Source organism: Helianthus annuus, chromosome 5 (genome assembly GCF_002127325.2).
Source record: "Helianthus annuus cultivar XRQ/B chromosome 5, HanXRQr2.0-SUNRISE, whole genome shotgun sequence".
NCBI classification, from domain to species: domain Eukaryota; kingdom Viridiplantae; phylum Streptophyta; class Magnoliopsida; order Asterales; family Asteraceae; genus Helianthus; species Helianthus annuus.
This window is the reverse complement of record NC_035437.2, coordinates 137,914,862-137,942,451: the sequence shown is the minus strand read 5'-3', so window position 1 is coordinate 137,942,451 and position 27,590 is coordinate 137,914,862. Positions and strand designations below refer to the sequence as shown.

At 42.4% G+C, this 27,590-nt stretch overlaps 1 protein-coding gene across 2 annotated transcripts; it reads left to right on the top strand.

Annotated features, from left to right (window-relative positions):
* Positions 1-24,967: 24,967 nt before the first annotated feature.
* Positions 24,968-27,518, top strand: LOC110898499. Of its 2 annotated transcripts, none has more exons than XM_022145292.2 (3): positions 24,968-25,168; positions 26,169-26,281; positions 27,083-27,518. In XM_022145292.2, the coding sequence occupies exons 1-3, from the start codon at positions 25,048-25,050 to the stop codon at positions 27,161-27,163; spliced, it is 315 nt and encodes a 104-aa protein (XP_022000984.1). In that variant the 5' UTR covers positions 24,968-25,047; the 3' UTR covers positions 27,164-27,518. The 2 variants fall into 2 exon arrangements, with proteins under 2 accessions (XP_022000984.1, XP_022000985.1); XM_022145293.2 differs by having other exon boundaries at positions 27,158-27,471.
* The last annotated feature ends 72 nt before the right edge of the window (positions 27,519-27,590 follow it).

Below are 27,590 nucleotides of genomic sequence, written 5' to 3'. Positions count from 1 at the left end.
AAATCAGGTTCTCTGCCTTAGATCGGTCATTCCTTGTGATACATGAACGTTGTATTCTTGTCTTTCAGAATACTCTTCTAGCAGAACCCGACACGTCTTCTATCATGTGACGGACACAGGTGCAAGAGAATGGCGAGTTATTTTCAGTTATTTCTGTTGATCCACAAATTCCATTGTTTAAATCAGAATCAGGTTCTTAAAACAAGGATCGTTCTAATAGATTAAAGAGAATAAACCAATTTTTACCATTTTTTACCCATAGTATACGGGCCGTATAACAATATACGACCCGTATACATCGTTCTTCGTATACGTTGTATACGATCGGTAGAAACAAATTTTTACCGAGAGTATACGGCCGTATAAACCGTATACGGCCCGTATACATATGGGTAAAAAATGGTAAAAACCTCTGTAATCTTTATATAGTGTGTGATTTGACCGGTTGTATTAGTCGTTATGAATGACAACTTGAGGGGTCTAGTTAATCTATTACAAGCTACAACACACGATAACTTTACACTTTATATAGTGTGTGATTTGACCGGTTGTATTCAGTTATTTCAGTTGATCCACAAATTCCAACAAATATTTCACTCCAGTAGCTGAAACCAAACGTAGACGGAGATGATAGGCCTGGTAACCGGAAGAGAAAAAATGGCAGTGATTCGGAATGTTTCGAATCATCACAGAAGACGTGTCGGGTTCTTCTGCTAGTGATTTGGAATGTTTCGAATCATCACAGAAGACGTGTCGGGTTCTTCTGCTAGTAGTATGAGTCTGAGTCCATTGTGGTTCGTGAATGTTTCGAATCATCACAGAAGACGTGTCGGGTTCTTCTGCTAGTAGTATGAGTCTGAGTCCATGCGACAGACACAATTCTTACAACTTAAATCCACAATCAACGTATACAGATGCAAGAGAATGGCGAGTTATCTAAAATTTTGAAAATTCAGGTTTACCTTGTTAGTTTCTCAAAACACTAATAAACATCTGCTTCCTGAATCTGAATCAGAATGTTAACTCTTTCACTCATAAACATCTGCTTCCTGAATCTGAATCAGAATGTTAACTCTTTCACTCATCAACATCGAGGGTTGTATCGGAATCAGGCGTTGGAAGGATTGTAGTAGTAGGACATTGGTACCACTGTGAAAGTTGCATCATGAAGCTCAACTTTAACGGACCGGTTATTCGACCGAGTAATCAATTGTATTTTTTTAGTTGATTCTCTTGTTAAGTTTTTCTGATCCAACCGAAATCCACAAATTCAAGTCAAGGATCGTTCTAATAGATTAATGAGAATAAACCCTCGTTTCTTCATCTTCATCTTCATCTTCAAGAACAATGATCAACAGATGATGTTGGGAACTAAACGCATGTACGTGACAAAACAAGGATCGTTCTAATAGATTAAAGAGAATAAAGCAAGGATGTTGTGAATTCGCATAAACATATATTCGTTTCATAACCTCCTGCTATAAATCAACCACAACTGTATTAGAAACCATCGTATGTCTTTTACCAACCGAAGAGGCAGCAAGGACAGGTAATACTTCATTTGTCGAGAAACCATATTGTCAAGAAACTAACATCTTTTACTCATAAACCCTTGAATCCCAACGCTTCTCTAAAAGAGCCTGTATTAGAAACCATCCTATGTCTTTTACCAACCGAAGAGGCAGCAATGATAGATAATACTTCATTTGTCGAGAAACCATATTGTCAAGAAACTAACATCTTTTAATACTTCATTTGTAACCGTAAGGATGATGCAAATTTGTACGTTAAGATCTCTACACAAACTCTTCTACATCTTTTAACCAATTGTCCATCACTTAAGACCTTGAAAGATTTGTTGAAATCGAAGAAAAGAGTAACTAGCAGAAGACGTGTAGGGTTCTTCCAACAAACAGTGTATGTGCTTGTGCTGTAGAAACCGGTGATAAATTTGTGTATCTAAATCAGGTTCCCTGCCTTAGATCGGTCATTCCTTGTGATACATGAACGTTGTATTCTTGTGTTTCAGAAGAGTTGGTATTGAACCAAGAATACTTCAAACATTCTAAACCCTACTTGGAAACAAACCAACAAAATCCTTATACTCTTCTAGCAGAACCCGACACGTCTTCTATGATGATTCGAAACATTCACAAACCACAATGGACTCAGACTAATACTACTCACCCTCCCCTGAGGAAAAGTTTTCCCAACGACTCAAGACAAAGCAGTTGGTTTGGGTTCATATCAGCGTTGTTTATTACCCTGTGTAAGCATTGGAAGCTCCAATCTAACGACTGTAAAATGTCTCGTGTGATTGACACCTTAAATCCATTAAATATTTTGGGTAAAATCTAATTTTCTTTTCATACGGGCCGTATACAGTTATACGGCCCGTATACATTATTCGTATCCATTGTATACGACCAGGCAAATTATTTACACATGGTGTATACGGGCCGTATACAGTTATACGGCCCGTATGGAATGAAAACAACTGACAAAGTCTGAAGGCACAGACTTTGTTAGTTTTATTTTATTATATACGGGCCGTATAACTATATACGGCCCGTATACACCATATGTAAATAAGCTTTTGCCATGTGTTAATATTAGGACCCTTAATATTATAGGTATATCAAACGAATAGGAGTACAATCTTTTTATTGTGTATATTGATAATTAGAACTTTTATTTCTGCTATTTTGATAGTTACAAGTTTTTTCAATTCATTTTATCCTTGTAAAAATGTAATTATATATGGATATAAAAAGTTATTAAATCATCTCCAACTTAAAACTTAAAAAAACAATACGATTGTGACTAGAACCCTCAACTAAAATGAGAGAGACATCATTATATACACACACATCGGTGATGGTGTGAAAATATAAGAATGCTTTTAAAGAATGTAGAATTGGAACGAAATTATATGTAAATCATCTGCTTATAAAAATAAATATAAAAAGTTGTGTAATATTGCGAGTAATTATATATACAAACATACTGAAGGGGTATGGTCCCAGATCTCGCGTCAGCATCGACCGCGAGTGACCATTACCTTTATCAAAACCCCCACCAGCTAACAACCTACTTGTGCCCATGCGAGAACGCGTCGACACAAGGGTTGAATCAAATCTATCTAGTAACGAAGGAGGACTTACATGGAACATGAGAACGGTAGAGTGATGCGACATAGCATCACATCTGGTGTATGAAAACGGAAGTATTCACAGAGATGCGGCCTCGCACCGCGTCCAGTGAACACTTCTATCAATACAAGGAAGCCTTACCTTAGGCGTAGAAGAAGATGAACGTAACGATGCGGCTGGCACCGCATCATATGGGCATTTTCGTCACGATAAGGGATGCAGGCAAACAGTCTCCGCGGACGACGATGCGGCTAGCACCGCATCTCGCGTATTTCTTGATCACAAGCAGGAGACACGGTAACCTCAGACGTTACCGCATGCAGCGATGCGGCTTGCACCGCATCCTATGCACTCAACAAGTGGGACTGACACCACAGTGCAAGTGGCACCAATGGCAGTTACCTGTCAGAGCTACGTAAGCAATGGACTGACGTGGCGTAACCTCCACAACCGACAAGCCTGACACACCTGCAAAGGTGCAGCGCGTCGTCAGTCCATCCATCATCCTCCTCCTTCACTCCTCGGCTATAAATACCAACCCCAAACCAGGTTTGAGGTATCTCTTCACAACTCTCTCACTACTACTATCTTACTTTGCTTCCCAAGCAAACTACTGATTCTCACGCCGGAGAGTGGTAACAAGGAGCACCCCCCACCCCATCCTCCTTGTTACGAGTCACGGCTTGTTTCCTTGTGCAGGAGATCAATCACCGGTGATCCAGCCAGCGATCCTCGAGAGGAAGGGATTAACCCTTCTTGACGAGACCAGTGTGTTAACCCTGCCCGGTTAACCATTGTTTCATCATTGGCGCCCACCGCTACTCTTAGCATTTTTTCATCTATCCTTTTCCCTCTCTCAAGATCATGACTGATCACCAAAACAATACTGCGGATAACCAAAATCCCCCAATCCCACCTCCGGTAGGGGTCAATCACTCGACCTCCCACCCCGGACACATTGGCACGTCCACACAAAGGGGTCCCTCCTTTACGTTTGGACATGACTTATCACAGTTCACGTCTGTGATCCCACCAGGCATGGACGTTCATACCTGGTATGAACAGCAGGCCACCTTGCTGGCCGCAACATACAACCGCACTTGTGCGGAAGCGCAAATACAAGCTGGGCCTAGCCCAGCACCGCACACCCCTGCTGAACGTATTCTACAATACGAAGGCAGGGGACATTCACGTCCAGCTTCAAGAAGCAGACGTGAAGACCGCGGATCATCTTACTGTTCGATCCACACAATCAACGAGGATGATTCCGCATACGGGTCCCACACCAGGGGATCAGTGCATACCCGCCTTGGTCCTTATGGCGAGGACAGGCGGCGGTCTACCTCCCGACACGGCCCAGGTATTCAGAGCTGGTTGGGCCCACTACCATACACCGAAGGGTACGGTTATACCGACCCTGACGACTATACCTAACGCGGGGATTCGCACGACACCAGCAGCAGACCGGGAGGGCGCAACTATGTTCCTCCCAGTCACCCCCGCAACACATACCTCAGGGCGGCCAAGCGCCCTACTAATGAACCATACAGGCCAAAGGCAGCGGCCGAAAATTCCAAGTTCGCCCCGCGGATTGCCCACGCCCGGGTCACAACTACAAAATTCTCATTCGGCATCGGGAAATACAGTGGTTCGACCGACCCCGACGACCACATGAACGTCTTCATGGGCGCAGGGTGCAACGGCCAGTGGGATGAACCCACGTGGTGTAATTTTTTCCCCCAGACCCTCACGGGCCTGGCCAGGGCATGGTTCGATTCTTTGCCAGTGGGATCACTGGAATCATTCGAGGACTTGCGTACCAAGTTCCTCGCCCATTTCAGCCAACAACGACGCCACGAACGTGATTCGATGGACGTCATGAATATCTGGCGAAGGGACGACGAATCTATCGAAGCATTCGTTGTCCGTTACAACAAAGAGTGCCTGGAGATAGGTGACGTGGCAGACCAAATGGCACGGAACCACTTCATCAAGGCCGTCAGGGACAAGCAGATGGTCATGACCATCTCAGGCAAGGAAGGCTTGCCTAAAAAATGGGAAGATGTCATGACCGCGGTCAAGACATATGCCCAGACGCAGCGGTCTCTTGAACCGCATCTGGCGAAGGCACAGCCCCAAGCCGAAACCTCCCACCAAGGGTTCAAGCGTAATAATAAACGCAACAGGGACCCGGGAAATCGTGACAACATTTCCAAACCATATTTCCCGCGAACCAACACGTTCGACCCAAGGAACCACAACCCCGCCCGAGACAATCGGGCGTCAAAAAAAGATTCTCGGGATCGCAACTGGACCGAGATCACCATGTCGCCAAGTGAGGCCCTTCTTGCGGACCCACAGTTCTTGCGACCGGCCAAACCAATGAAGTCCAAGAAAAATCAGGACCTCACACTCTACTGTGAGTACCACAAGGACTCGGGCCACACCACCAACAACTGCATCAGTCTCCGGCTGGAGATTGAGCGGGCCTTAAAGGAGAGGAAACTGCAACACCTTTTGCCAGGTGGGCAAAAACCCACCAAGCGCATCACCCCTCATGGCGAAGGTACCTCCTCCGGGAAGAGGACCATGTACGTGGCTTCCACCCACATGATCCACGGAGGCAAAGGTAGGCCGCGCAAAGCGGCGAGAAGGCCGGACAATGACTGGAAAGACGAGCAAGTCGTCTTTCCAAAAGTCCGAGGCAGACCGCGCGATAGGCGCGCCGTCGTTATTTCAGGCCAACTGGCACACTACTGCACCGAGCGTCTATTCATCGACCCGGGCAGTACTTCTGATATAATCTACGAACAATGCTTCAACCAGTTCGACCAGAAGGACAAAGATCGGTTGCAAGCAGTAGATTACCCGTTGGCTGGGTTCGCAGGGGAAACTGTCTTTCCCCTGGGCCAGATTACTTTTCCTGTGCGTCTTTCCAACGGAAGACACACAAGGACAGAAGAGGTAAACTTCATGGTTTTACCTCACACCTCCAGATATGACGTACTCCTCGGGAGAGAATCCCAAGGAGATTTCAATATGATTACATCCGTCCCCCACTCTCGAGTTACCGCATCCCTACACTTGGGATACATTGTCCCCAATGTATGGTGCAATTTATACTCTAATCTCGAGAGATACCACCCAACAAACCATAAACGGCTAACACCTAGACGACTCAACACAAGTAAACCACTCCCAACACAAAAATTTCACACCACCAAGTACACGAAAACAAATAAAACACAAGATAGAGAGACACATGGACCTGATCAGTAAATCAGCAAGTGTTTGTAGTGGTGCAGCTGCTGTGATCGGACAGGAACGTAAACATCTTTTGGATTCTCTGATATCTCATCGGGGATGTTGCCAAACATCCCCACACTTGATTCATTGCATCCATGAAGATAGAATCGTAGGAACCTGTCAAAACACAAACACACCAAACGAAACAAAACAAAACAAAAGAACAAATACAATACTCTACATCCTCGGGCTGCCTCCCGAGAGCGCTAAGTTTAAAGGTCTTCAGCCAGATCGTACCTGATTTCCGCTACGGTGGTCTTAGTGCACACTTACCCAAAACATTTCCAACAAATGCCCGGAAATTTACATGCCATCTCCATAAGCTCGTCAGTATAATTGGCATGTTTAGAAAGCACATGCGGGTTTCCCTAATCCACTTCATGATATGTACCCCGATGTCTTGTAGTTTCACCCTTCTCATCTTCTTCCTCGAACTCTCTTCCCCACACTTGTTATTTTGAATGCCTGATATGGGAAGAGGTTCGGTATACATATTCATCTCGTCAGACTGTTCTGCCTCATCATCCTCACACACCATCTGATCCACCAGTGACTCTTCATCAGATAAAGGATTCATTGGTGTGGTATTATCCTCCATAACCTCCTCCTCCATGTGAGAATAATCTCTAATATCAACAGGTAATGGTGAGAGACGCTCTTCTATTTGTATCTTCATTTTTAACTTCTGACACTTGGAAACTAGGCAGCTGATTCGATCTTCATCAGAAAGATTGGGTGCTAATAAATACTGCTCGAGTTTGGACAAAGTCACTTCCAACATAGCAAGCTCTTTCTCCTCCTCGGCCTGATAAGCATAGACACCCTCGGGCTCAAGATATTCCTCGGGATGATACTGTCGGTATCCCTGATACGGTGTTGAGATGTACGCATCCATCATTTTTTTATTCCAATACTCTGGATTTTCCAAATACACCGCGCACACATCCTCATCATAAGAAGTATGACAACGAGCGCAACAGAAACATCGTCCATCCATCCTTGGCTCATAATTAGCATCCTCGTCCCGATCATATCCATCCGAGTAATAATCATCCTCCACCGTTGTATCAGAGTCATAGAAATATGGTGGAGGGGAAGGATTATCATAGCAAGGCATCGGTGATTCTGCCAATTTCGCTCTTTCCCGTCTAAATCGGGCCTCGTGGCAACCGATACACGGGTGAAGTGGTTCCCTACACAAAATGCATCTAGTAGAGCCGCATAATATTGTAAGATCTTTCATCCTGCACAAACACCAAAACACAAGCACCACGCATAAATCTGAACAAAACAAAACAAAACAAAACAAAACAAAACTGACACTATTTTTGGATTTTTATTTTTTTTTATTTTTTTTTATTTTTTTACTAAAACTTAACACTAAACACTTTGCGCACGCCTCCCCGGCAACGGCGCCATTTTGATGTCTGTCGTTAAGGACATGCAAAAACCGAAATAAACTAGTAGCTAGAGTAAGTCGGATATCGAACCAGAGGAGGTTGTGGAAAGTGTTATGCTGCTAAGTATTAATTAACTAATGCTGAAAGTAAAACTAATTGATGGTTTGATTCTTTAAACTACAAATTACGAAAAACAAAAAGTTGTAAACAATGGGAGAGAACAATGGTTCCTCCGGACTTTGGATTTGCAATTAACTTCAATTATATGTTTAATCGAACACTTACATAGACATAAGTGGACTAACCTAATCAACTAATTGTGATAACCAAAGACTAAGTACTCCGGTCAATACATAACGGGAGGTTATCTAGTGGTTACCAATCACAATTACCAACCCTAATCCAATAACAAATATATCCCAATTACTAGAACTCTCGGGAACTGAATGATCAAAGAATAAGGTTAAGCAAATGCAATCGATTACAATTAATTAACTAAATCATAAGTGAAAAGCATCGAATGCTTAGATCACTGAGTCAAACGATTGTCACCAAACACATAAAATCTGTTAACTTACAAAACCCTCCATCCAGAGGAAACCATACAAAGACTAGCCGCTCATCTTGATTGGTTGATCTTCAAAGGCTTCTTGAACCATCGTTCAAACCCTCCTCCGTCGAGATGTCTGATGATATCCTCTCCAAAACAAAAACCCCCCGTCAATATTGATGATGAGTGACTTGTTATTGGCCCACTAACCAGCCGCCAAGTCCAAACTGCCAAGCCCGCATGTTGTCTGCTGCCCAAAGGCCCAAGAATAATGATAATATGCCTCACATGTGCGTCCAATATATGCCGCCTCCAATTAATTCCCCTAAGTTGCACGTGATACTGATGGAAATTCTCTTTTTGTTTTGAGCCCACTCTTAACGTCCATAAGAAGTCCACATGAGTTCCTTAAGCCCACATAAGAATAATAATGATAATAATGTTGTTGTTGACTTTCCTTGGCTACCTTTCACGTGAGTCCCAAGAAGTCCAAAGTCAGCCGCCCAAAGCCCAATTAACGTGATCTTTCCAAGTTGGCTGCATGATGATTATCTATTTGTTTGAGATCATGTGGATATTATCAAAAGATAACAATCCCACTCACCAAGTCACGTGATGTATATTGCCTCTTATTCACGTGAATATTCCCCCAAGAAAAACAATTGATGTGATGATGTAATAAGATCGATCAAGCTCCACTATCTGCCGTCAATTTGTATATGACTTTGTTGTGTCACTTTGACTTTTTCGTCCTTGCATGTGCCGCCCCCACAAGTCTTCACGTGTCTTTTCTAAATGGCGGCCCTTTTCATTAATTCCCTCAAGTGTCTTTTGTATGCAACCGTAGCCTACGGTTATTACCGTAGGTTACGGTTTTAATATTCTGTTCATTCTGTTTTCTTTCTGGCATCACTCCACCGTAGGCTATGGTTAAAATTCCGTAGCTTACGGTCGCTATCCTTGGTCCCTCAACTTCAATATTCCATGTTTCTTGTTCTCTTGAGCTATCTTTTGACCCAAACAACTCCCGTTTCATCATTTAACTCTGTAACTTTGTCGATTTAACCCGATTAACCTGTAACACCACAAACGCTCGTAGATATCACATTCGACACGTATAATCAAGTTCACGACACTAAAACACTTGTTATAATACACTTTAGCACCCGGTTTTCACACACTCCATCAGCCCACTCCCAACGACCAACCAGAAAAATGGGTTCTCAACGCGAGATACCCAGAACAAAAGGTCACATTGGGTCACGCCTTGTCCTCGACCACCAAAGCGCACCTGAAGCAGCTTCTCTTCAGGAACCAAGACATCTTCGCATGGACACCCGCGGACATAACAGGGGTCCCACGTGATATCGCGCAACATCACTTGAATACCTTGCCAGGTATTAAGCCAGTGATCCAAGGCCAACGCCACCTTGGGTCCGCTAAAAATCAGGCGATGCAAGAGCAGATCGAAGAACTGCTCTCCGCAGGCATCCTGCGGGAAGTTAAATACCAGACTTGGTTATCCAACCCAGTCATGGTAGAAAAACCGTCCGGGGGCTGGCGCATGTGCGTCGATTACAAACACCTTAACAAAGCATGCCCCAAGGATTGTTACGCGCTTCCAGAAATCGACGAAAAAGTCGATAATCTCGCACCATTCAGGTGGAAGTGTTTCCTCGATTGCTACAAAGGGTACCATCAAGTACAAATGGCAATCGAGGATGAAGACAAAACGGCATTCCGGACTCCCACCGGAAATTACTGTTATACAAAGATGTCGTTTGGGTTGCGCAACGCGGGCTCAACCTATCAAAAGTTGATGAACGACACTTTCCGCGGGCAAATAAGCAAAAGTGTCGAAATCTACATGGACGACCTGGTCGTCATGAGCATGGAAGAGGACACCATGCTCACAGATATTGAAAGAACATTCCAAACTCTGTGAAGCGTTAACATAAAGCTCAATCCAGGGAAATGCTCATTTGGAATGGAAGAAGGCAAATTCCTTGGGTTCATCGTGACTAAAGATGGATTCAAGGTAAACCCGGAGAAAGTCCAGGCGATCGAGCGCATGCCATCGCCTTCATCGATGAAAGATATGCAACGGCTAGCCGGCAGGCTAGCGGCACTCAACAGATTCTTAGCCAACCATGCAGCTAAGTCTTATCCTTTCATCAAGACCCTGCGGAGCTGTTCAAAGAAAGAACAATTCCAGTGGACCGCAGAGGCTGAACAGGCCTTCCGGGAAATGAAGGAGTGTTTGATACAACTCCCAACTCTAAACGCACCACGCAAGGATGAGCCACTCATATTATACCTATCCGCCGCGGACAACGCGGTGGGTGTGGTATTGATAGTGGAGCGAGAGGGGGTTCAAACACCCATCTATTACATCAGCAAGATGCTCAACGACCCAGAGACGAGATACTCAATAATGGAGAAGTTGGTGCTAGCATTAGTGCACGCTTCAAGACGGTTGCGACGCTACTTCGTAAACCACGTCATCACAGTGCTAACCAATTACAGGATCGGCCCGATCCTATCCAAACCTGACATCTCTGGGAGATTAGCAAAATGGGCAATCGAGCTGGGTGCGCACACGATACACTACAAACCGCGCCCCACGATTAAAGGCCAGATCTTAACTGATTTCGCCGCCGAAGTACCGGTTAATCGCATCCAAGAATGCGAAGAAGCACAAACTCCTGCACCAACGCCATCCTCCTCAGAAACATGGGCACTATTTACCGATGGTGCCTCCAACGAGGAAGGTGCGGGCGCAGGTCTGCAACTCGTTAGCCCTGACGGCCAAGAGCTTACATATGCAATCCGCCTCGATTTCAAAAGCACAAACAACGAGGCAGAATATAAGGCCCTGTTAGCGGGACTACGTTTAGCAGTCAAACTCGGCGTGCAACACCTGGAAGCGCACGTCGACTCTTTGTTGGTTGCGGGACAAATACGCGGTGACTATGCCGCAAAAGGGGACATCATGATCCTCTATCTTGAACAAGCCTTGCAACTAACATCCAAATTTGCTTCGTTTAATATCCGACATATTAATCGAAGTGAAAACAAGTCCGCAGATGCACTCTCAAAACTTGCATCTACCAGTTTCCAACACTTGGCAAAGGAGATACGCATCGAATTTCTGCAAAATCCTTCGGTACCCCTGCGCCGAGTCAACGTCATTCAATACGGTACAACATCATGGATGACACCTATTATCGCATATCTGCAATCAGGTGTGACTCCCGAAAGCAAGTCCGAGGCACGCAAGTTACAACATAAAGTGTGCCACTATCAAATGGGAGACGGTATCTTATACCGAAAATCATACCTGGGACCACTCCTGCGATGCGTCAACCCCCAGGATGCCACATATCTCATCCGAGAGATACACGAGGGCATATGTGGCATACATGCCGGACCGCGCATGGTAGTGGCCAAAATCATGAATGCTGGGTACTACTGGCCCGGCATGCACCTGGACGCCGTCAAAGAGTTGCGCAAATGCATTGACTGTCAACGTCATGCTCCAAAAACTTTGCGGCCAAAGAACAACTTAGTCCCCGTCACAACCGCATGGCCCTTTCAGAAATGGGCAATTGACGTTGTGGGACCTTTCCCTGACGCTCCGGGTGCAGTCAAATTCATCATAGTAGCGGTTGATTACTTCACAAAATGGGTAGAAGCAAAACCGCTCGCCTCAACCACTGCTATGATAACAAGAAAGTTCATTTGGGAGCACATCATCTGCCGTTTCGGTTTACCAATGTGCATTGTCACCGATAACGGCACCAACTTCGCGGCCGACGAATTCCAAAAATGGCTAGAAGAACTACATATTGAGCACATATTCTCATCAGTCGCACACCCGCAAGGGAACGGCCAAGTTGAGAGTATCAATAAAAGTCTAGTCGAAGGGATCAAGGCACGGTTGGGAACGGCCAGGCGTGGCTGGGTCGATGAACTCCAAGTATCTTATGGGCTCACCATACAAGCCCAAAAACAAGCAATGGGGAAACACCCTTCAGCCTAGTCTACGGTTCAGAAGCGGTGATCCCCGCAGAAGTATGTCTCCCCTCTCCTAGAATGTTGGCTATTGAAAAACTAGACAACAGCATGGAACGCAGGATCGATTTGGACCTCTTGGAATAAAGGCGCGAAAACGCTGCCATCAACGAGGCCAAATATAAATCCAAACTTGAAAAGTACTACAACACGCGTGTCCGCGTTTGTACTTTCAATCCAGGAGACTACGTCCTACGCGACAATGAGGCATCTAATGCCGAGCGCCCAGGCAAACTTGCCCCCAAGTGGGAAGGACCCTACCTCATCAAAGAGGTCTTAGGGAAAGGCGCATACAAATTACAAACGCTAGAAGGCGAACCTATCGCACGAACATGGAATGCACAACAGCTTCGACGCTGTTATATGTAAGCCATGTTCTTACATTTTCTATGTAACCCATCGGGCCGCAGGCCATTTGCAAATAAATAAATAAGCAATTTTATACATTATTGTTTGTTACTACTATTACAAATGCGCGTTCCACTTTGCGGTATCCCAAAAACAGATTGGCAAAATCTTCATTCGCGATACCCATACAAAGTGGTAACCACACACAAATATTGTAATAGGCCAGCAAAAGGCAAAAAGACTTGCATATTTATCCGGCCGGATAAACAAGTTTTGTTAACACTTAACACAATTCCTAAACCCTAACGGGGTAAACAATGGAATTGACGCGTACTCATACGACAAAGGTATGGAGTATACTTGACCCCATTCACAAATGGGTAGAAGTCCGAATATATAAGTTTTTACAAAGCTTCCACAATTCTAAAACCCCAACGGGGTAAATAACAGAATTGACGCGTAATCATACGACAAAGGTATGGAATATACTTGACCCCATTCACAAACGGGTAAAGTTTCACATACATACGTTCAAACATGCAAGAATTAAAAACACTTGTACAAATTGAACAAAAAACTTTATATTCAAAAAATTCAAGCACCCACGCGGTGCTTAATGGATTTACATGAAGTTCCTAATATATACAAAGGGAAAAACAAAAAGGGGGCACACTTGCCAACCTAAACCCTATTTCTTACCGCTGGTACCCGCGTCATCTCCAGCACTACCAGCGGGATCCTCCTCTTCTGCATCAGCATACAGCCTCCGCAGCCGGTCAACGTAATCAGCAGCCTCTAAACAGTCGTCCAACTCCTCCACACAAGCGAGGGACGTATCATAAAAAGCGGCTACAGCTGCGTTCAGACGACCTTCGGTGTCCACGTCACGGAACCCAGATCGCTCTGCAGTAAAACCGCCTTGAGACATGACGTTTATATGACTGACACAGCGGCTGTAACCAGCTTTAAAACCGGCATCGCGGGCACGTTCTTTGACCAAGTCTAAACCAACTGCGTTCTCAGGTGCATCCATGATAGCCTGAACAATCTGCAGTAAAAGGATGATAAGTCTCGGATACTAATCCAAGCAAATATAAAGGCAAGGGATACTTACACGCGCGATACCGTGACTCCGCATCCACTCGCGGTCAGCCTCAAGCTGGTTAAACGAAGAGGTCAGAGCATCTCTGGCCTCAACAGCAGTGTTAGCTCGTTCTTCCGCTGCAGTCACGCGCGCGGTGAGGTCTGTAACCGTGACCTCCCGGGTCTGAACCTCAGCCTTTCAAAGAGCAGAAAACAGTTTACTCAGTAAACATTCTCAAAAAGCAGGGAAATATAAAACAAAAGTAACAAGTCATACCTGAAGGCTGGCAACAACTTTATCCAAACGAATGCGCTCAGCATTCGCCTCTTCAAGAGCCTTGGAAGAACGGCTCTCCCTCTCTTCGGCCTCCTCCAAGGCCTTCGCAGCACGCGCCCCGGCTTCATTGGCCTCTTCCAGCGCTTTAACAGCCAGGGCCTCTGCCTGCTGCGCCTTAACCGCAATTGCCTCAGCTGCAGCTTTCTCTTTGCCCAAGGCAACGTTCGCTGCCTTGGCATTCGTCAACTCCTGCCGAGCACGGAACAAATTGTCATTCTGCTTAGCCCAAGATTCATTCCACTTCTTGCGCTCGTTGGACAACTTTTCGTTCCAACTCTTGCGTTCATCAGAAAGGAGTTTAGCAAGAGTACGAACCTGTTTCAGCTGAGCAGTGGCAGCCCACTCCGAGGTCTGCTTCTGCTTCTCAAACGCAGCTCTATCCTTCTCAAGCTGCTCCGCACCCGCACGAGCAGCCTTGATCAACTCTTCCGCTTCGGCCCGCATGCGAGCAGCTTCATCCTCTCTGCGGCCTAACACCTTGTAGTCTTCCAAAATGGCGTTAGCCACTATGGAACTTCCTACTAGCAAGGTGGAGAGTTGATTGATGCGCAATTCACGGGGGACGGCACGGGCACGTTCCACTTCAAAGGGGGTGCCCAAACCACCCAGAATCTCCTTACACGCAGAAGGGTCATTGGAAATATCATCCCCCTGCATAACAGTCTAGGGGGGTCGGTGATAAACAGTACTTCGACCCTGGGTATAGGTGCGGTAGTAATACTCCAATTCAGACTCCCCAGGCTGAATTGGAGGCCCATCATAACCCGCACCACCGGCAGACGAACCGGTACCCTTCTCACCAGCAGGAGACTTTTGCGGTTCAGCATCATTCTGCCGCACTTCAGCATCAGTTTTCTGCGGTTCTGCATCAGACTTTTGCTTCTCAGAATCAGAAAACCGCAGACCCAAATTATCTCCCTCATTGGGAGAGATCAGATTGTTGGACGAGTCAACGGTATCGAATATCTGGGTCGCAACCTTCTCTGCGGTACCCTCCTTCCGCACGGTTGACTCAGGCACCACCTCGACAGGAGGTGTCGAAGATTCCGGAGCATCAAAGATAGAAAAATCTTTATCTTGAAGCTCTGCAAAACAAAGTCAAATAGCTATCAAAACACAGGTCGTACATAACACTTGAGACAAGCTAAACAACACTTACCAACAATAATCGCAGGTTTCTTTAATGTCGGACCAATCCTCTTAGACTGCAACCTCCGACGTTTCGGTCCACCGACACCAGCGGCCGTCTCCTCTACCTGCCTCTTCCCAGCACCAGACTGCGAGCCCGCAGCTGTACCCAAACCCTCAAGGGTATCAGATACTATCACATAATCCAAGTATCTACGGAAAGAAGAGTGAGAGATACCTGCCACCCGCGATACCAGATGAGGCACAACAGTGACCTCCGTTATTTTCTTTTGGCGAAAGCGCACGCCTTTCACCGTTTGCCTCTTAGGCACACCCTTCGCATCAGGGTCCCCTAGGGCCCCAAGATCACCTGCATGAAAACCATCCAAGAGGTGAGTCAGTGCAACCATTATTGTTATCACAAGTAAAAAGAATTCCTAGATATACCTTTGCCCCGCGACAACTCAACTGCCAATGCGGCCTCAGTAGGCACCCGGAAGTTATCTCGAATGAGGACATTAAACTCCTCCTCGCCATCCGCGCAAACAACTGTTTCAACCTTACCCAGGAAATCCGGGGCAAACATCCTCCACAAAGGAGCGTCCTCTGATAACAAACGCAAAAGTCAGTAACGCGTACAAGGATAAGAAAGTTAAACAAATGAAAAGTACGTACCATCACTTTTCTCCCGCACCACGGGCTTCGACTTCTTGTTCCTCCTTGTCAACATCATGCGCAACACCCACAACTGTGTGTTGGTCAACTTCACAGACTCAATGGTCTGCAACTGCGGAAACCACTCCACCGTCTTCAAACTTGGGACCGCAATGGTCTCTGCTATGATCGTCTCGGTCACATTTCGAAACGTCATCTTTGCAACAATGGCAGCTGCCTTGATGTAAAAGAACTTCATCTTCCACTTCGTCATCCCCTTGGGAGGAGTCATCAGTTTGGGGCTACCATCTCGTTGACGGAAAGAAAAGAACCCCAAAGACACCGTCATTTGATAAAACCGCCGGAAATCTCCAACGGTAGGCTCGATGCCAAGAGCACGAAAGGTTGATTCAAAATTTCGAATCCGGATCATACCAAACGGACTCAGTTGAGAAATGTGGATCTTGTACCACTCCAAAATCTCAACAACAAAAACAGTCAAAGGTAACCGGAGATTACAGTCACCAAAAAAGTCGGCCCACAGGGTCACATAACCGGCCGGAGCATCAGCACCGGTGTCACCTTCCGATGGGTAAAATGCCCCATATTCAGGGGGCATTTGAACATCAAGCATTAGACGATCAAAGGTCTTCTTGGTCCACTTTAACTCCGGTAAACCACCACCGGCGACTCCCCCCTCTTCCTCCTCTGCCGCCACCGGCGAGGAAGGCTCTGGGTTTTCACCCTCCACATTATGTGGACTTGATGGTTCAGCCATCAGATATATCAAAGAAACGAAAGAAAATGAGTGGAAAAAGTTAAACCCGACCTCACCGGAACTTCAACAAATATAGTCGGAGAAGACAAAGAAAAGCTTTCTCTCACCGGCAAATTTTTGAAATTTCGAACAAGTGAGGGGAAACCACGAACGGTTTCCCCTTATATACCCATCGCAATTAATGCGGAGGGAGAAAACGAATCATCATGTTCAAAAAGAACGAATTGCGCGACACCACGTGTCAAGCGCCGTTTTCGCTAACGGTTATCACGCGCGCGTGGCCGCCCACGCGCCTGACATAGGAGACGTTTACACTCCTTGCTACAGTGCATTTAATGCCTTGGGCAGTGCAAATGTCCTTTCATTTCAGCACATGCCAGAAAGATCTCACCAACTTCCACCAACTCACACGTGAGATCAGCCACGTATGCAACAAAAAGCGACTACATTATCCAATTATAAGCGGCATGCGGTTTCTCTGGTATACCGCACCATAACCCATACCGCATGTTGTTTTTTTTACATACCCCTAAAAATAGGTAAAATATATATCTCTATACTATAAGGGGGTATAATATCTATCCGCACTATCCACGAGCACACGTGGGACATGCGGACATGACACACACGAGCCCGTTCAGGTGTGTCAAATGCTCAGAACCAGCGTTGTTCTGTGGACTGAACCGCATCTCAGGAACAGGTAAACCGCATTACCTTCATTCTCTTCAAGCTTCAAATCCCTCCTGTCCGGCTCACAACCACAGAGGGTGCATAAACAACTTCTTCAGCACGAAGAAGGAAGGGAATATACGCGACCGCACATCAGCAACCCTGACTCCTGAACCTTCAAGAGCTACATCCGAGCAACACACCCGCTTCGAGCGAATATGGGAATGCAAAACCGCAGACACTCATGAGCAGCTGCGGACATAACCATAGCTTCCGCAGACTGGTTGCTACGGAAGAGCCAAGCTAACTCCACATCACCGAGCGAAGCTACTTCAAGACAAACTCGGTATTGGAGCGTGAAGGTAAGTGGCTCCAGAAAGAACGCAGATAAGCGCTCTAAACAAGCCCTTGTCGAACAGCAAGCGTCCGAACAGCGGTAACAAGTCTGCTTATGACTTTGTTTGCCCGCCTATGGGCCGCATAGAATAAACAATGGTGGGCATACCCTTGCCTATGACCATGTTTATTTACCCATAGTACAAATCTACATTGTTCGACCAAACATGGCCAACAATGACGTAACGAGGTAACCGCAAAGGACGTGCGGTTACTAGAGAGCTATGACGATGAACACGAAAACCCAACAAAAAAAGGATCGTCATCTCATGACTAGATGCTGAACATAGAGCTTGAGCAAAGCACTTACAAGCATCAACTACTTTTGATCCCGATCTCAGAGATTGATCCAAAGTTTCTTTTCTTCTTCATGTACCACTTCAACAATTGGTTTGAAGACAGGACCACCTCTCAGAGGTTGAAAGTTTGTGCATACCTTCAAACCACCATCTCAGAGGTTGGTTCGAAGTTTGTGCAGCATTACTAACAAGGTCTCCAAGAGACCTTCGACACAACAACAGGTGGCAACCCACCTGGTGACATAAAACGGCTGAGAATTTCGCATCAGACGAAACTCCTTCACCGGTACGGAAGAGGCGTCAGATGACCCTTCCAGACCTCCAGCTTGATTTACATACAGAAAAGACCATCCACATGGTCTAGGATCTTCTCCAGACTCCAAACTACCTTCTAAACACCATAGTCCAGTACTCCTCCCACATACAACTTGTATGTGGCAGCAACACTAGACTGGGGGGACTTGAAGGGGTATGGTCCCAGATCTCGCGTCAGCATCGACCGCGAGTGACCATTACCCTTATCAAAACCCCCACCAGCTAACAACCTACTTGTGCCCATGCGAGAACGCGTCGACACAAGGGTTGAATCCAATCTATCTAGTAACGAAGGAGGACTTACATGGAACATGAGAACGGTAGAGTGATGCGACATAGCATCACATCTGGTGTATGAAAACGAAAGTATTCACAACGATGCGGCCTCACACCGCGTCCAGTGAACACTTCTATCAATACAAGGAAGCCTTACCTTAGGCGTAGAAGAAGATGAACGTAACGATGCGGCTGGCACCGCATCATATGGGCATTTTCGTCACGATAAGGGATGCAGGCAAAAAGTCTCCGCGGACGACGATGCGGCTAGCACCGCATCTCGCGTATTTCTTGATCACAAGCAGGAGACACGGTAACCTCAGACGTTACCGCATGCATCGATGCGGCTTGCACCGCATCCTATGCACTCAACAAGTGGGACTGACACCACAGTGCAAGTGGCACCAATGGCAGTTACCTGTCAGAGCTACGTAAGCAATGGACTGACGTGGCGTAACCTCCACAACCGACAAGCCTGACACACCTGCAAAGGTGCAGCACGTCGTCAGTCCATCCATCATCCTCCTCCTTCACTCCTCGGCTATAAATACCAACCCCAAACCAGGTTTGAGGTATCTCTTCACAACTCTCTCACTACTACTACTATCTTACTTTGCTTCCCAAGCAAACTACTGATTCTCACGCCGGAGAGTGGTAACAAGGAGCACCCCCCACCCCATCCTCCTTGTTACGAGTCACGACTTGTTTCCTTGTGCAGGAGATCAATCACCGGTGATCCAGCCAGCGATCCTCGAGAGGAAAGGATTAACCCTTCTTGACGAGACCAGTGTGTTAACCCTGCCCGGTTAACCATTGTTTCATCACATAAGTGTACACCATGTGAATGTAACCCTGAACTAAAATGAGAGAGATATCATTCATTATATACACTTGATCCATAAACTTTTAGTTAGTTTTTTTTTTTTTTTTTTGTTATTATTTTTGTGGATATTTTAATTATATGAACACATTAATTTAATATTGTTTGCACGCAAGTAGGAGTAAGGGATTTGTCGTGAGATGCCGTAGGTATAACGAATCAGCGATTCCGGTGAGTATTTGTCAAAACTAGACAAGAAAGAAAAAAACAAACCGTTCAAAACAAGAAAAATACACTAATTAAAAAAAAGGATACACAAGTTAAATATAAGAAACTATTTTGACTAATCTATCAATACATTTAAATTTGAAATATATAAAACAAAGTGGTGGGAGTATTCCTCAATATGCTCCCACAAGATGGACGATCCAAAGGTAAAATTGATATTAGATATGAGAAGGTGAAACCGTGGAAGAAGAAACAAAACAAAGTAGATGGAGCCTGTAAATTTCTCATAGGGAAATTTATGTTCAACAAATTGAACATGTCTAGAGGTATGGAAATAAGGTCGAAGCCTCCGGTATCATATACATCCAACACTACAAAGTTCGTTGTAGCAAGCAATAGAAAGGAGAGGTGTTGGCTAGTGTAAATGTAGGTAAATAGTTTATAAGGTAGGAAGCAATGGAGAAGGCTTGGGGTGTGAATTTCTGACACGACTCGAAAACACGACACAAACCTAACACGAAATTTCTGGGTTTGAGTTTAGTCTAAACGGGTTCGGGTCAGTTTCAGGTAGAACCCGCAAACCCATTTAGCTAAACGGGTCAGGTTCGGGTCAACCCAGTCGGGTTGGCGGGTTGACCCGTTTAACCCATTTCTATTATATTATATTTTTTAAAATATGTTTTATGTCATAAATTAAATTAGGTGTGTATTTTATGCTATAAATATAACTTAAAAATGGAAGTTGACATAAATTTTTATGATTTTACTGTAATTTTATTATATAAATTTGTGTGTTTTTTTGTAGTACTGTTAATTTTAATATATTAATTTGCTAAAAAAAATAAAAAATAAAAAAAATCGGGTTGAACGGGTCGGATTCGGGTCAGTATGCGAATATTCGGGTCGGGTTCAGGTTCATATGTATGGCACGATTTTCGGGTTCGGGTTCGCCTAAAATTTTCGGGTTCGGGTCGGGTTGAACCCGCCAACCCGCGAACACGACCCGTCTAGCACCCCTAGAGAAGGCAAAGGGCCAAAATGTTGTTAGAAAAATAATTGTTTGATTTTTCAGTTAAAATAGTTTTCAACAAGTCGTTGGAATCTAATAAATGTAGATGTCAGTTTTAGGGTCGCAACTCGCAAGCAGAGTTATGGCAAAGTTGCATAAGAGAAGACATGTTCAACAAAGATGACATATTGGGATGCGTAAAGTCAATTGGTGATAAGACAGAGTTTCAAGAAGATACAAAGAACGGTTTTTGTTAGGTCAAGAATGCTCCGATAACAAGATTGAAAGAAGTTTGTGGAGAAAGTATGTGATCTTGGAGGTTGATTAAAAAAACTCACATTTTTTTAGTATAAGTAGATGTACATGATGAGTGAATCTAGGAGATTTACATTTACAAGCTAACTATAACAAACAGTGAATAAAAATTTTGGATGTTACAAGATGAAACTAATGGTCAATGTGTCGTAAAGCACCGAATCAGGATTTATCAATTAAAAAACTTGATCCCCTCACACTAGATGTTATTTTAACTAGCAAAGAATAAGTCATAATTGAACATTTGAACCGCTACAAAACATGCGTCAAAAGTATATTTTTCCAAATTGTCATGATTTATTTGCAAAAAAAAATAAAAAATAAAAAAATAAAAAAATCTTAAATAAAGCTTTAGATAAAAAGGTTAGTTTTTTAACCAAAAAGGTGAAAGCTTTGTGGGTTTTAAATTGAAAAGGTAGAAGCCTTAAATAAACTTTTTGATTTTAGAAGGAAAAATTGAAAAGGTAGAAGCCTTAAATAAAGTTTTTGATTTTAGAAGGAAAATAGCAAACTTTGGTTGGGTTAGAGTACGGTTGCCAAAAGACTCATGTTTGCGGTTGACGAATCGAACCGAACATAAACCCAAATTTTACAGGAGCCTGAATTCGTGTCACACACATGAATTTGTACATGAGCTATGTATTCACGTGTAACATGAACACAACCTATTTATATACTATTAATTTGAAACATTTGTATGCATGTTTAATTGTAAGTTGTGCTTAAGTACTTGTGTCTTAGTCAAATATTAGTTGTAAGTTGTGTTTAAGTGATTGTACCTTAAAGAAATATTTGCATGTTTAATTGTAAGTTGTGCTTAAGTACTTATACCTTTGTCAAATATTAGTTGTAAGTTGTGCTTAAGTGGTTGTACCTTAATCAAATATTTGTTTCGTTACCTTGCCAAATTTAATATGTTTTGTACGCATGTATGGTTGTAAATCATGTTTAAGTTGAACCCGAGTTTTCTACTAGGGTGCATTTACTCCAGTGAGTCGTTCAGTCTCGACAGACGGTGGCTCGTGTAGAGGGTGCAACTTCTGTCTAGTTTAACTTAAAAAAATAGTTTTCTTTTATTTTTCTTTATTATGACCTTTAAATCTGTACATTTACATATTGTTTAACTTTTTCAAGTAACTATATTTAAAGTATGCCAATTTGTTTTTAAACTTTTAAATTTTGGAATAAAAGACACCCATATAGTTTAAGTTATTAAACAACAACTTTAACAAACTAGAAAATAGGTTAAACATGTCAACTTGCGAACTCACCGATGAATACGACTGGTTTAACTAAATGTGTTCGCATGATTGAACTGACATAAACTAACCCAAACTTGTATAGACTAAACCCAACCCGTGTTATGTTTATGTCTTGTAAATAATTCAAACTCTAACGTTAAGAGTCTATCATAGTAAGATAGAGTTGTAATTGCTTAACTACAAGTGCATTTTTGTATAAATTAAATATATAAATTACTAAGGCTACACGGTTTAGATATATGTTTAATTGCAAGTGCATTTTTGGATACGCTTCATCCTAACAGAAGCCAGCTCTTGTTTAGATATTTGTTTTGTATTTTATTTAAGGGTGCCTAATTTTTTTATTAAAATTTTGTATTGCATGTTATATATTGACTTGATTTGTTTCTTGAGTGTTCAGATTTTTGTACAAATTTGTTGCATTTTTCACGCCAGTGATGATTTGTAAATGTGAAAACCTTAACAAGAAGTTCAAAAAATATATATATAAAAAACTTGAAAATTTTAAAAATAAGAAGCATCAAGGAGCAAATAATTTCGAAAACATGTTTTCATACATGGACGCTAACATGGCAAAATCGCTACAAGTCTACAATTTAACTTGACCTTCACTTTTTATGAGTTTTTTTAACGGCAAATTTCTTTTCAATTCTTGTCGTTTGTGTGACTTGAATTCAAGACCTATCCCTCTCAAGGTGTTTAAAGGTTTTGTCTTTGTCAATGGACCACCACCTATTGGTTCACTTTTTTATGTGTGACTAGTCACTTGAGTATGCACATATGGTTTTCAATCTTCGTATAACCCGCCACGCTACTATTTCAAAAAACACAACATTTGCTTTTATTTACGTATGTAGGCTTTTGTCAGTCTGTGAACCTCTCTGCAGACGGACAAAAACACCAAAAATTTTCAATTAAGGTTGAGAGCAGAAAATCTTGTTGGAAGACTCTTCTTAGCATCCGTCACGTATCGTAGTTGTGGATCATATCATATCAACAAAAATATTTAAGTTTAATGCATTTTAATTGTATACAAAATAAGGCTATCAATAATTCCTAAAGATTTTCGAGGTGTACTTGATCGTTAACCTACTAACACTAGGTCTACGTATTTTGTAGAGGTCGGATCCTGTACAAGACCAAATTTATATACGAAGCATACGCGAGAAGGAGAGAAGGACAAGTGTCATTGATAGTAAAGATAATTTAGTCCTTTCTCACTTGAAACAACTTCCCCTTGATTTCAAACGGATATAAGTTTTTCATACGTTAATATATATATATTTTTTTTTAAATTACACCGTATTAACAAGCATTTCATTCTATGTAATTCGAGTAACCTATTGCTATAGTTTTCTTAAAAACAAATTACAGGATTATGAATGCCCATTAGTCTATTATGTGATTTTGAATACCCAAACATGACTACGTGATTTTGAATATCCATTACATGATTACCCATTCAGAATAACTCATTACATGATTACACATTCAATATAAATCAGTTACTTGATTACACATTTAATATGATTTGTTATAACTTATGTTAGTACAATTATGCGTATTACGTGATTACACATTCAATAATAAGAACTTAATTGTTAATGCTTTATTATGTGATTTAATCTCTAATATACGATATTATGTGGTTATGATAGGTTGATATGGCTAATGCTTTGTATATAATTTATTCTTAATATGTGATTAGACCTGAAATATTAGGTATTCCATATGAAATACAATATGTGATTAGACCTGAAATATTAGGTATTCCATATGAAATACAATGTGTTACATGTTTTTGGTTTTACGTAATTACGTAATCAATCAGTGTGGTTTCACATAAAATACTATAATGAAATCACGTAATTAGGAAATGGGTATTCAAAAACACGTAGTCACGTAAAATACATAGTCAATTATTGTTATGTAATTACGTAATCACTTAGTATGATTTCACATACTATAGTGAAATAATGTAATCACATAATGGGGATTCAAAATCCCGTAGTCATGTGCTGAGTATTCAAAATCATGTAAAAAATTAAGAAAATTATAATAATAGGCTGCTCGAATTAAAGAGAATGAAAGCTCATTAATACGGTGTAATTTAAAAAAAAAAATATTAACGTATGAAAAACTTATAGCCGTTTGAAAATCAATGAAGGAAGAAGTTCAAATAAGAAAGGACCAGAATACACTTTCTCCATTTATTTCTTCAGTTAACCTGATAATTACGAAAATGACAAAAACTAGTATTGAGTCTTAGGCTTCTCACGTATCCTTCGTACAAGTTTCCTGTACAAGATCCAGATACTTATTGTGTATATTTTTTAAATAATAAAAAATTGCAAATAAAATGGAATAAAATGTTAACAAAAATGTGAAAGTTATAGGTATTTTGTGGGTGTTTAGGTTAGCTTATTTTGGAGCAAGTTATAACTTATTAACTTATAAAAGTTAATAAGTTGTTTTTATAGTGTTTGGTTTAAGTTATGTAAGTTGTTTTTGTGTGTAAAAAAAGTTGTTTTTTGAGAAGTTAGAAATTCAATAAGTTGTTTTTGAGAAGGAATCCCAAACACCCTTTTGTGTAGTTATCAGATTGGAAACTAGGTTTGCAAAACAAAGGGGAAAGAAAAGTGTTTAGAATGGCTGAAAGCAAAGAGATTTACGATGTGAATGCCAAGTGGGATGCATATCTTGATGTGGGTGTTCGTCGCTTCGTATACTCCTCCGCCACCGGTCTTCTTGCTGGCTTCCTCCTCTTCCGTCAGTTCCCTATTCAAACTCTTCCTTCCTTCCTTCCTTCCTTCCTTTATATATACTATACTATTCATATTGATTGATTGATGCGTACGCGCTTCATTTTCTTGCTCGTTGTATAAGAATTTAGGAACATTGCCTTCAGATGTTGACAAATTTAAGACACACTGTATAAACAGACTATTTTAGGGTTTATATACATGTTTTAGGTTGGTCTTGGGATAGTTTAGGGGCCAGTTTTGGATGTTTCAAACTGGTTTTAGCTGTTTCAGACCAGTTTTAGGCTGTTTGGGCCTGATCATTTTGCAGAATTTGGCCGGAATGTGCGCTTGTGCGCTTTGATAGAACGTGCATTTGCAGGCACCTAGGTGTGCACCTTTGCCGTTTTGGACTACTATGAAGGGTATTATGTCTTCTCTTTTCTAGAACTAAAGAGAAAGCACGATTTGTTAATGGTGAAAATTGAGATTTAGTATCTTGTGTAAGTTGCTCTTTTTCAAGATAGTGGCGTGCATATAGGATTTCAAAACGAAAACGAAGGGGGAGTTTTGGTTAACCGCTAAACGACACATCGTTTTTTTTTTATTTCACTAGAAGAATAGTCTCCTAGATTTCACATATAGGGAATATGCTAACGACTTCACTAAAATCTATCGCGCTTGCTATATTATAGTCTGTTAAAAACATGAAAGTATGAAAAGAAATAGCAAAATAAAATAAGGATTAAACCAAACACACCCCTTATTGCTCATGGATAGTTAGTCTCGACCCGTTTAAATATGTTTTCAATTTCACAGAAGATTGCATTTGCATTTGTGGACATCTGTGGATTCATGTTTCTTTAATATTTATCTTATATTTATATTTTTTTGTACATTTGGTCTTATTTTTGGGGTTCAACACTTCAACTCATTTATCATGTTTCAAGGTTTTGAATACTTACCAGTCAGAAAGAATAAAACATGACAGATAAAACATATTGACGGTGACCTTTTGTTTTTGGCAGGTTCACCTGTGACACGCTGGGCGTCAGTTGCTTTTGGTGCGGGAGTGGGTATTGGGTCTGCATACTCAGAGTGCTCTCAGAAGTTTGATGCTGTCGAGACACATGTTTCTAAGGTAGATGAATAACTTCATAGATTTCCGTCGTTTTCAGAAGTCTTGATCTGATTCTTGCTCATCTTATAGTTGCTGTTAGAGGGGTCATTTGTGTCGGGTTAGCAAGTTCAAATTAATGAACCCAAACACGACCCGTTTAACCCATTTATCTAAACGAGTCAAACAGATTGACGGGTTTTAATAGATGGGTTAAATTGGTTGTAAACAGGTTGTCGGGTCCTGGGTTTTAAAAAGCGCGCCCTAGGCACGCCTAGGCGCAAGGCGCAACAAGGCGCAGGGTCTTGGGCTTTTTTGCTTCTCGCCTTGTGTTTTTACAGGAAGCGCCAAAAAAGCGCATTTTTTGATATTTTTTTGTGGGCTTTTTGGCCTGAGGCGCGCGCCTCATGTACCCTAGGCATTTTACTGCATAAAAATGTTGTACCTTGGGTTTTTTGACTTGTACATGTAGTTAAAATGGTATAAAAGCCTTACTTATAGCTGTATTTTGGTTAAAGGAAGCTAAAAACCTATGGGATATGTATGGGATATATAAAAAAAATTATATAAACATCTTGCGCCTCGGGTACGAAAAGCCCACCGCTTTTGCGCTTTGCGCTTCGCGCCTCAATTTTAGACCTCGTCGCTTTTGTGCGCCTCTCGCTTTTTAAAACCAAGGTCGGGTCGGGCCAACCGTACAGAAAATATTATTTGTAGATTCTAATTTTAACTGGTTGATGTGAAACGGTCAACCCGAACATGACCTGTTTATTAAACGGGTTAGCAATGAAATGACAGCCCAAATCCTTGTTTATTGTCGTGTAGTGTTTCAGGTCTTGTCGGGATTTGCCACTAATGCTGGTTGTAGTTGTACTAAAGTTCCTATTATTCTTTAACCAGGATTGATGATGCTCACTGCAATCAGAATCCAACCTTCCAGAGATGAAGCTTATGGTAATCAAACTGTGTTTACAAAAACAAAAAATCAATGTTCCAAGATTTTTATCAGCTGCTCTACTGTTTTTTGGTTTTGTAACTGAATATGAAACGCAAGAGTAATAATTTTCTTATGTGCAGCAACTTCATCTGCAATAACTTATCTCTTTAGTTTGTTATATTTGAAATACTGTTCTCGGTTGTTTTGCACTTTTTTATTCGGGCTCATATCGGGTACACGTATCAGCTTACAATGCGTATGGGATGAGTTTTGGTAATTCCTGTTGTAAAACCGTCTATGTATTGATAAATCCGGTTTTCATTACGATTGTAAAACCGTCCATATACAATGGTATTTGTTACTCAATATGTTGCATATTTACATCTGTATGTTTGA

What these genes read in the sequence shown, in the direction of transcription:
- LOC110898499 (XM_022145292.2), top strand. Translation starts at nt 25,048, where the DNA reads ATGGCTGAAAGCAAAGAGATTTACGATGTGAATGCCAAGTGGGATGCA. An exon ending in TGCTGGCTTCCTCCTCTTCC is followed by an intron (nt 25,169 to 26,168) that starts GTCAGTTCCCTA and finishes TGTTTTTGGCAG; the next exon opens with GTTCACCTGTGACACGCTGG. An exon ending in TCGAGACACATGTTTCTAAG is followed by an intron (nt 26,282 to 27,082) that starts GTAGATGAATAA and finishes ATTGTCGTGTAG; the next exon opens with TGTTTCAGGTCTTGTCGGGA.